This window comes from Arachis ipaensis, chromosome B1 (genome assembly GCF_059453495.1).
Source record: "Arachis ipaensis isolate K30076 ecotype BB chromosome B1, ASM5945349v1, whole genome shotgun sequence".
NCBI classification, from domain to species: domain Eukaryota; kingdom Viridiplantae; phylum Streptophyta; class Magnoliopsida; order Fabales; family Fabaceae; genus Arachis; species Arachis ipaensis.
The window spans coordinates 93,026,161-93,037,247 of record NC_142436.1 but is presented as its reverse complement, the minus strand read 5'-3'; the positions used below and the strand labels follow the sequence as shown (position 1 = coordinate 93,037,247).

General features: G+C 39.9%; 1 protein-coding gene across 1 annotated transcript; it reads right to left on the bottom strand.

Moving 5' to 3' along the window:
* Positions 1-413: 413 nt before the first annotated feature.
* Positions 414-1,198, bottom strand: LOC148577491 (uncharacterized). The gene is made up of 3 exons (XM_088502887.1): positions 861-1,198; positions 721-741; positions 414-609 (listed from the first exon to the last, which is right to left on the bottom strand). The coding sequence occupies exons 1-3, from the start codon at positions 1,196-1,198 to the stop codon at positions 414-416; spliced, it is 555 nt and encodes a 184-aa protein (XP_088359013.1).
* Between the last annotated feature and the right edge of the window lie 9,889 nt (positions 1,199-11,087).

Sequence of the window (11,087 nt, the reverse complement as noted above, 5' to 3'; positions counted from 1 at the left end):
GATGGTGAATGGAAGTTATTTTGATTAGTTGATGGGTTGTTGGGTGGATAGAATTTGGATTAGGGTTGATTGTTTTGTAGTTTTCTGTATGGATTTTGGTTAGTGATTTGATGATTCTGATGGTTTATGTTTTGGCCATTATTTTGGTTGGAGTTTCTTTGCCAAGGTTGCTGATTATGGTTCTCTCCCCACTTCAGATTGGGGTGGTTTCTCCAAGATGAGTTGTAAGTATCTCCATGAAAATCATTCTGTCCAGCTCCTTGATTGTGCATGTACTGCACTTGTTCAGGCTGCTGTTCTTCATAGCTTTCCTCCTGCTGTCCCCACACAACTGGTGGTAGATTAGTTGTGCTCACTGCTACAAGTTGTAATCCATCCATCCTCTTTGACATCATTTCAATCTGTTGTTGAAGTTACTGATGCATAATCTTGTTTTGAGCTAAGATTGTATCAACTCCTTCAAGTTCAAATACACCTTTCTTTGGAGCTGCTTGTCTTTCAAAATAGTGGAAATACTCATTGTTTGCTACCATGTCTATAAGATCATGTGCCACTTGAGCAGTTTTCATCATTTGCAATGATCCTCCTGAAGAATAATCCAATGCTTTCCTTGAAGGCAAAGACAAACCTTCATAGAAATTCTACAGCTCCACACACTCACTGAACATTCCCTCAGAGCATCTTCTGATCAAAGCTTTATACCTCTCCTAGGCTTCATACAATGATTCTCCTTCTAACTGCCTGAATGTTTGCACATCAGTTTTCAGCTTAATGACTCTCTGAGGGGGTATAATTTGGCTAGAAATTTGCTAACTAGATCATCCCAGTTGGTGATACTTTCTTTAGGGAAGGTCTCTAACCAATGTGTGGCTTTATCTCTCAGTGAGAATGGAAATAACAAAAGCTTATAGATGTCAGGATGGACTCCAATTGTTTTGACAGTGTCACAGATTCTTAAGAACACAGAGAGATGTTGGTTGGGATCTTCAGCAGCCTTTCCTCCATATTGACAATTATTCTGAACCAGGGTAATTAATTGAGGCTTGAGTTCAAAGTTATTAGCATGGACATTGGGGGTTAAGATACTGCTCCCACAATTCCTTGGGTTGGGGATAGTGTAGGAACTTAGAACTCTTCTCTGAGGTTGGCCATTGTTGTTGGCCAAATCCTCAGGTGGATTTGGGATGTTACCCTCCATTTCTTGATCCTCTTCTTCTAATTCTTCTTCTCCAATAACTCCCTTTCCTCTTGCTTCTCTTCTCAATCTCAAGAATGTTCTCTCTGGCTCAGAATCAAAGGAGGTGGATTCACCTCTTCTCCCTCCTAACATACAACCAAAATAATCACACAAGCACAAACAGAACAATCTATTACTAGAGTGCAGTTAGGATTAGTAGAAACAAAATTTCAAATAGTTTGTGTGCTGAGTAAAAGCAAAAGAAAATGCTTAATCTAGATTATCACCTTACTTAATCATTGTTAATCTAAATCAATCCCCAGCAACGGTGCAAAAAACTTGATGAGGGAAAATCGATTCCACACAAACTAACCGGCAAGTGTACCGGGTCGCATCAAGTAGTAATAACTCACAAGAGTGAGGTCGATCCCACAGGGATTGATGGATTAAACAACTTTATTACGGTGATGAATTTAGTTAAGCTAATATTGATGATTTGAGTGGAAATTGATTCACAGAATGTAAATTGCTATGAATCTAAATTGCAGAATGTAAATTAACTGAAACTTAAATGGCAAGAAACTTAAATTGCTGAATCTTAAAGTGCAAGAAACTTAAAAGAGAGAAAACTTAAATTGCAGGAAATATAAATAACTGAATCTTAGAGTGCATGAAAGTAAAATTGCAGAATCTTAATTATGAGGAAACTTAAATTTTATGAATTATAAAGGAAATTGAGTGCAGGGATTCAAACAGCAAGACAAATCAAATGAAAATTGAAATAAGAGAAGTTTAAAATGAAGAAAATCAGAGAAAGTGATTCATCAGGGATCGGAGATATTTTAATCCTTCATGAATCAATTGGGTCTCAACTCCTTCCTCAATCATTTGAGTAGATCTATGGCGGATTGAAATTGATTGGACCCCAATTCATTGGCAATCCAATCTTTCTAATCATAATCAATCTTGCCAATTCCTTGATCTAATTATCATGAGAAGAGGTTGAGTGCAAATCTCTCATCCATAAGCCACATTAATTCTCAAAACCTCAATTCCTCCCAAATAGTGTTGGTAATGAGAATTGTGAAGGATAGAGCTTCAGATCTAATGCAAGTGATTCCCCTTCCGAGGCTCACACAAGCATTTAACTGAATTCAACCCCCTTCCGGAGTGAAGAATTCTAAATCAAAATAGAAGATATCCTATAGCTACAAAAATGAATTGAGAAGAAGAAGAATTTCATTGATTCATTTAAATTACAATAGAGCTCCTTCCCCTAATAAATTTGGGGTTTAGTTCCTCATTGCTCAAGTAAAACCAATGAACAGAAAGTTGCAGAGAGGAATTGTAGAAAAAAAAATACAAAAGAAAACAATTTAGATCTGCTATTCTAGCTAAAAGAAAAAAACTCAAAAACCTTCTCTCTAAATCAAATTTCCTTCTAATTATACACTTTCCAAATTGGTCTTCAAGTCCTTGGATTGGGCCTTTGTTGAAACAAGTGAGAATGGGTCTCATGATGTTGAAGAGGGTAATTGACAATTCACTACAAGGGTGCTCAATTCTGTCACTACTGGTGTCAACGTTGGCCTCAACGTTTGCAAGAAAATGTTGAATCAAACGTTGGCTTGAGAAAGAATTTCCAAAGGGTTGGGCGTTGGCGCCAACGTTGGACTCAACGTTGGTGTACCAACGTTTTTCTACCCACGCGTACGCGTCGCCTATGCGTATGCGTCAAAACAGTGTTTTGCGCGTGTGCGTCGCTCACGCTTGGGCGTATCTGGCCAGAATATGCATCCACGCGTACGCGTGGTCCACGCGTGCATGTGGATTTAAATTTTCCAAATGAAATTTTGGGTAGCTTATCACGGACGTTGGAGGCAACGTTTGAGGTAGCGTTGAACCTCCAACGTTCGTTTGGTCACGTGTACGCGTGGATTAAGGAATTCTCCACTTTCACGCGTACGCGTCATCGATGCGTACGCGTCACCGAAAGGTTTTCTGGCTTCAGAATTGGAAACTATCGAAGACATTGGAGGTAACGTTGGACCTCCAACTTTCTCTCCAACGCCAGTACCAGCATTCTGCAGTTTCCCACGTTTGAGGCAACGTTGGATCACCAACGTTGCCCACGACGTTGGCACCCATTTTTTCTCTACAAAAACGTTGCCTTCAACGTTGCTACCAACGTTGTATCTTCCTCTCTTCTTCAATACTCTTTGCTCTGTTTCTTCTTCTTCTTTCTTACTTCTTTCTTGCCTCATTTTTCCTAAAATCAAGTAAACAATTTCATCAAAGTTGGCTATAATCACAGGGTGTTTGCATCATGCATATCATCAAGCAAAAATTAGCATAAAACCTTATGAAAAAGCACAAAAATAACCATGTTCAATAAACTTAGGCAATTCATGAAATCTCAATCCAAACACCTACCTAATATGCAAGAAAGTGTATAAAATGACTTGTCATCAGCGACGCACACGATGCAGCTCATGCGCATGCATCGCTCTGATGTAATGGCTGTGCGTACGCACGTAGGTCTGTGCATACGCACACTAGGCTGAGCTCTTCTCCTTTGATTCTTCATGCTTCCTCCACTTTGAATACTCTTCTTCCATTTTCTCTAAGACATTCCTGCCTTATACCTCTAAAATCACTCACAAATAAGATCAAGGCATCGAATGGAAAGTAAATAGAATAAAATTAATCAAATTAGGCACAAAAGAGCATGTTTTCATAATCAAGCACAAATTGGGAGGAAAGTTCAAATGCATGCTATTTAGCAGAATAAGTGCAAGTTTATATGATGAAATCCATTCAAATTCAACCAAAAATCATCATCAAATATGGATTTATCACGGGTGCATGATAAACACCTAGGTTTTCAAGTTTTCAAAACCAAGCATCATTTAAGTGAGGAGGAAAATTGCACGAAGGTTGATCCAAACCTCCAAGAACACCCGAATGAAGTAATTGTGAGGGGTCCAATTCCATGCTTGGGAAGAAAAGAAGAGAAAGAGAAAGTGCAACAAAGTGAAGACACAAATAAGGCAAACAAGAGTTTGCAACCAAAGAATCCCTTTGTACTCAACAAAGAACCCTCTGACATCAAACCTAAGTTTAGTGTTGGGTGTTGATGCACGGAAAACTTGTCTCGCAACAAATTTCCCTTCGGCAAGTATACCAAATTGTCGTCAAGTAAAAACTCACAATAGAGTGAGGTCGAATCCCACAGGGATTGATTGATCAAGCAACTTTGATTAGAAGAATGTTCTAGTTGAGCGAATCCAGAAATTGGGTTGAGAGTTGCAGAAAATAAAATGGTGGGAATGTAAATAACAGAAAAGTAAATGCTAGAATTAAAGGACTGGAAGTAAATGACTGAAAATAAATTGCAGAATTGTAAATGGGAATGGGGGATTTGCTCATAAAAGTAAATAGCAGAAATTAAAGAGAATGGGTAAGATCAGAGATGGGGAGTTCATTGGGCTTAGGAGATGTTGCAATTCTCCGGATCAAGTTCATTTTCATCTCTTCCTCAATCAATGCACTCATTGATCTCCTTGGCAATCTTAAGTGATTGAATTACAATTTCTTGCAATTCAATCTCTCAAATCTTGATCAATAGCCAATTCCTTGGTCAATTGCTCATGAGAAGAGATGAAGTATGGTCACTGATTATACCACATGCATTTCCCAAACCAAGTATTGAGAGGGTTATAGTCACATACCCATCCAAACCCATTTTGGTCCAGCATGAGAAAGCATTTCTAGCTTGATCTCTTCATTCCTCTTTCAAGGTTCAAAAGAGATCCAAGTTTGAATAGCTTCTCTTCCAAGATAACTACTCAATTTGATGAAGACCGAAAGCTTTCAAGTAAAATCAAGAGGAAAGGTAGAAGAATAATAATGAAAATTAGTATTGATCCATCAAATTACAACAGAGCTCCCTAACCCAATGAAAGGGGTTTAGTTGTTCATAGCTCTTGAAAATGAAAAAAAAGATGGAGAATACATCATAAAACTAGAAATTGCAAAGAAAGTAAAATACAGAGAGTGGTTCTTCAGCCTCCAGAACTCCTTTACAATTCAAAGCTACTCCTATATATACTACTCTTCTCAGCTTCTAGTTCACTCTTCAAGTCTTGGGCCTTTGGATCTTGAGTTTGAAGCAGTTCCTTTCTTTATTTGGGCTTGGCTTTACTTGCAGAGAGAAAGTGCGGAGTGGGCAGAGACTTAAGCTCAGGGCGTAAGGAGTGTTAATCATTTAGTGAAAGTCCAAGTTCGGGAACGTTAGTGACACTTAACATTGTCACTAACGTTCCAATGCACCCCTTTTGCCTCACGTTAAAACCCACGTTAACTAGGTTAACGTGGCTTTTAACGTTGCCTTGTCAACCTTCGAGAACGTTAGTGACACTCAACATTGTCACTAACGTTCCAGTGTGCCCCCTTCTTGCTTCACGTTAAAGCTCACGTTAACTAGGTTAACATGGCTTCTAACGTGGCCTTTGCCATCCTTCGAGAACGTTAGTGACGTTCAACATTGTCACTAACGTTCTAATGTGCCCCTAGGTCTCACGTTGGAGTCCACGTTAACTAGGTTAATGTGGCTTCTAACGTGGCCATCTTTTAGCCATCCCAACGTTAGTGACAATGTTGAGTGTCACTAACGTTGGCTCATCCTTCATTTCTCATTGTTAGCTTCCACGTTAACCAAGTTAACATGGAAGTTAACGTGACTCTTGGGGGTTGTGTGGTTGCTTCAACGTTAGTGACAATGTTGAGTGTCACTAACGTTGTCGACAACTCTTCATCCTCTACGTTAGTTCCCACGTTAACCAATTTAACGTGGGAGTTAACATGGTACTTTGCACCATAGGCCAACGTTAGTGACAATGTTGAGTGTCACTAACGTTGGCTTCTCTTCCCCCCTTTAACGTTAGAGGCCACGTTAACTAGGTTAACGTGGCTTCTAACGTGGCCACTTATGAGTAATTGCCAATGTTAATGACAATGTTGAGTGTCACTAACGTTGGCTCAACTTCTCTTCTCCACGTTAGAGTTCACGTTAACTTTGTTAACGTGACTCTCTAACGTGGGCATTGATGGCTTTTTTTGAGAGTGTTATTGGCAATCACTTTTCTCATTAATCTTGCAAGTTACCTCCCCTTTTCTTGCTTCTTTTTGGTCATGAAATCAAGCAACAAAGTGCATCAAAGCTCTAGTCCAAGTCATGAGTAATGCAACATAATATTTGTCACTAAACTTATGCAAAATCCTCATGAAATTATGTAAAATTCACAATGTATGCTTGAATCAAGGCATAAGTGAATATCTACCCAAAACTAGCTTATTTCCTAAAGAAATGCATGAAACTAACCTAAAAATAGTAAAGAAAAGGTCAGTGAAACTGGCCAAAATGCCCTGGCATCACAACACCAAACTTAAGGTTTGCTTGTCCCTAAGCAAGTACTAGAACAAGAGAATGATGAATGGAATATCCAGAGGAATGAGTCATCCTTATGGAAGTCATATTACTGATTTTATGGTGGTTTCATGCATAGCAACTTAGGTTCATTCCATTACTGGCTTTCAGACCTTTATTCTGTCCTAAAACACCCACTTTGTTCATATCCCATGAGACTTTTATTCATTGATCCTTTTATTGTTATTTCAAGGGTTATTTGTGTTATTTAGACTAGGTGCTCTGTAAGGGGGCAACTCTTTAAGATAAGCTTTCAGCCAACACTCCCGAACCAGTTGGTTCAAGGTGCTAGGTGTTGAGACACCCCTAAGGACTTACTCCCTCAAGCCTATCCCCCATACATACACACTACAGACATTTAGTTTATTTATTTTCTTTTCTTGAGACCTTGGTGTCCAGCACCTCTTTGGGTTACTAAGTGTTCTGTAGTGAAGGTTACTCTTGATAATGGACTTTCAGCTGATAATCCCGAGTTAGTTAACCCAAGTTACCAAGTGATAAGGCACCCCTAAGAGCTTATTCATCCAAGTAGATCCCTCACACAGGAGCACCACAGACACTTGTCTCAAGGTCCAAACCATTGATGCCTAGCCTTATTGCTTACTCTTTTTCTTTTGTTTTTTTTTTTTCACTTCCATTATTTTTTCCCTTATCTCTTATTAGGATCTTGTCATATGCTCAGTCTCATGGATATATCCAAAGTAAAGTATTCAGGATAGATAGTTGTCCTCCTAGCCTTGTGGTTGAACCAACTTAGCTAACTTATGACTACCCCAAAGATTCATGAATGCACTTCCACAATATGAACTCTACCCTGGTCTTTTGAAAACAATCATTCTCTTTTTATTTGATTTAAAGGGATAAGCATACAAGTAAGTTAAGTGATGGTGCAGTGACATTTAAAGACCAGTGCACATAGACCTATTCAGAAGGAAAACTTAAAAGACAGAATTTAAAAAGGGGTCAACTACGAGCAACTACAAATCAAAAGTGCATCCGGACATTCAACTTTTAACAATTCTGAGTACAATGGAATTAGGTAGCGATACAACCTTCGGGTGATGACCTCTGGTCCCCCTCTCTCTTTGTCATCATCCTAGTTTTCGCTGCCTCGCTTCTTTGGGCAAAGGTGCACCATTTCCTTATAAGATTCCTGCAAGGTTGCTGGAAGTTGCTCGTTCCCAGAGCACTTGAGACATAGTTAGCTTACATGCATGCTTGTGCCTCTCGAACTCAATTTGGTGTGTGAACACCAAACTTAGTTCTTTGCCCAGTACAAAATATTGCATATATGCAGAGACCCTCATATCTTGCTATCAGAAAAGCAATGATCACCTAAAGTCTAACTACATCTAAGTTGTTTCTCTTGATTGGATGGAGCTAGCAATGTTCTTTTGGAGTGGAGTGTAATTCTAACCAATGTCCTTTAGTGGAACACCAAACTTAGAACTACACTATCACTCTTGGATTGTTTTGGTGTGGAACACCAAACTTAGCTCCTTACAATACAGGGGAAACAACTTTGTGATTTTTATTGAAATAAAGATGAAAGTGAAACTACCTGAGGTTGGGTTGCATCCCAACAGAGCGCTCTTTTATCGTCGCTAGCTCGACGAGTCCTTAATTACTTGAGATGGTACTTTACTCTGGGGTTTTCCCCCATGTCGCCCAGATAATGCTTGAGTCTTTGTCCATTCACTGTAAAAGTCCTTTCTGAACCTTCATCCGTGATTTCGATGTGGCCATATGGTGATACTTTTGTAACCATGAAAGGTCTGGACCACCTTGACTTGAGTTTTCCTGGGAACAGCCTTAATTTAGAATTGTAAAGGAGTACTTGCTGCCCTTTTTTGAAACTCCTGGGTGCCAGATGCATGTCATGTTTTCTCTTTGCCTTCTCTTTATACATCTTAGTGTTTTTATAGGCTTGTGACATGAATTCCTCCATCTCTTGCAGCTGCAAGATCCTTTTTGCACCAACAGCAATGCTATCAAAATTTAGTATCTTAATAGCCCAAAGAGCTTTGTGTTCCAGCTCCAGTGGTAAATGACAAGCCTTCCCATAGACTAGTTGACATGGAGACATTCCAAGTGGGGTTTTGAATGCTGTTCTGTATGCCCAAAGAGCATCATCCAACTTCTTCGACCAATCCTTTCTAGATGCGCCCACGGTCTTTTCCAGGATCCTCTTCAGCTCTCTGTTGGATATCTCAGTTTGCCCACTTGTTTGAGGATGGTAAGGTGTGGCTACTTTGTGTTTTATCCCATATCATAAGAGGAGAGCTTCTAGTGGTTTGTTACAAAAGTGGCTCCCTCCATCACTGATGAGGGCTCTTGGGACTCCAAATCGGCTAAAGATATTCTTCCTGAGGAAGTTCATGACTACCTTGTTATCATTAGTTGGGGTTGCAATAGCCTCTACCCACTTGGAAACATAATCCACTGCTACCAGGATGTACTTGTTTGCATATGAGGTTGGGAATGGTCCCATGAAATCAATTCCCCACACATCAAACAGTTCCAGTTCCAAGATGAAATTTTGTGGCATGGCATTTCTTTTGGGCAGGTTTCCAGATCTTTGGCATTCATTGCAGCTTTTTACTAGTTCCTTGGCATCCTTGAAAAGGGTGGGCCAAAAGAATCCGCTTTGTAACACCTTTGCTGCAGTTCTGTCCCCTCCAAAGTGCCCGCCATAGCATGAACCGTGGTAGTTCCACAGGACTTCTCTCCCTTCCTCTTCTGAAACACATCTTCTAAGAATTCCATCTGAACATTTCTTGAAGAGATATGGTTCGTCCCAGACAAAGTATTTTGCATCATTCATGAGCTTCCTTTTTTGATGTTTATTGATCCCTGGGGGTAATGCACCAGTCGCCTTGAAATTTGCAATATCTGCGAACCATGGTGCTTTCAGAACTGTCATCAACTGCTCATCAGGGAAGAGCTCGTTCACATTTGTATCATTTTCTCCACCTTGATCATGGGGGATTCTGGATAGGTGATCTGCCACCTTGTTTTCCACTCCTTTCTTGTCTCTGATTTCAATATCGAATTCCTGCAACAGTAAGATCCACCTTATTAGTCTTGGCTTTGATTCTTGCTTGGCAAAAAAATATTTAAGTACTGTGTGATCTGTAAAAACAATCACTTTAGCACCAATGAGGTATGATCTAAATTTGTCAAATGCAAAAACTATTGCTAGCAATTCCTTTTCAGTAGTGGTATAATTCTTTTGAGTTTCATTAAGGACTTTGCTAGCATAGTATATCACACGAACTAGGTTATCTTTCCTTTGTCCTAACACTGCCCCAACTGCAAAATCAGATGCATCGTACATCAATTCAAATGGTAGGTTCCAATCAGGTGGGGAGATGATAGGAGCAGAGGATAACCTCATTTTCAAATGTGCAAATGCTAGCATGCATGTTTCATCAAAGATGAATGGTGTATCAGATACAAGGAGATTGCTTAAGGGCTTGGCTATCTTTGAAAAATCTTTAATGAACCTTCTGTAAAAACCAGCATGCCCTAAAAAACTTCTAATTGCCTTGACATCACTGGGTGGGGGTAGTTTTTCAATAAGTTCTACTTTAGCTCTATCAACCTCAATGCCTTGGTGAGAGACCTTGTGACCAAGGACTATTCCTCCTGTCACCATGAAGTGACATTTTTCCCAGTTCAAGACCAAATTGGTCTCTTGGCATCTTTTCAATACCAAGGCGAGGTGATGTAGGCAACTAAGAAAAGAATCTCCGAATACCGAGAAATCATCCATAAAAACTTCAATGAATTTTTCTATCATATCTGAAAAGATAGAAAGCATGCAGCGTTGGAAAGTTGCAGGGGCATTACATAATCCAAATGGCATGCGCCTATAGGCAAACACTCCATACGGACAGGTAAATGAGGTTTTCTCTTGGTCTCTTGGATCAACCACTATTTGGTTATATCCTGAATAACCGTCGAGAAAACAATAATATGCGTGCCCTGCAAGTCTTTCCAACATCTGATCCATGAATGGAAGGGGAAAATGGTCCTTTCGTGTAGCCTCATTGAGTTTCCTGTAGTCTATGCACATCCGCCATCCTGTGACGGTCCTTGTAGGTATGAGCTCATTCTTCTCATTGGTAACCACAGTGATCCCTCCCTTCTTTGGCACAACATGTATGGGGCTAACCCAAGGGCTATCCGAAATTGGGTATATGACTCCTCCTTGCCAAAGCTTCATAACCTCTTTCTGTACCACTTCCTTCATGATTGGGTTCAGCCTTCTTTGGGATTGAATGGATGGCTTGGCATCATCTTCCAACAGTATTTTATGCATGCATATGGCTGAACTGATTCCCTTCAAGTCAGCAAGGGTCCATCCAATGGCATCCTTATGCTCCCGCAGCACCTTGAGTAGCTCGTCCTCTTGATCTT

What these genes read in the sequence shown, in the direction of transcription:
- LOC148577491 (XM_088502887.1), bottom strand. Translation starts at nt 1,198, where the DNA reads ATGGAGGGTAACATCCCAAATCCACCTGAGGATTTGGCCAACAACAAT. An exon ending in AGAGATAAAGCCACACATTG is followed by an intron (nt 742 to 860) that starts GTTAGAGACCTT and finishes GCAAACATTCAG; the next exon opens with GCAGTTAGAAGGAGAATCAT. An exon ending in CAGTTAGAAGGAGAATCATT is followed by an intron (nt 610 to 720) that starts GTATGAAGCCTA and finishes TTTGCCTTCAAG; the next exon opens with GAAAGCATTGGATTATTCTT.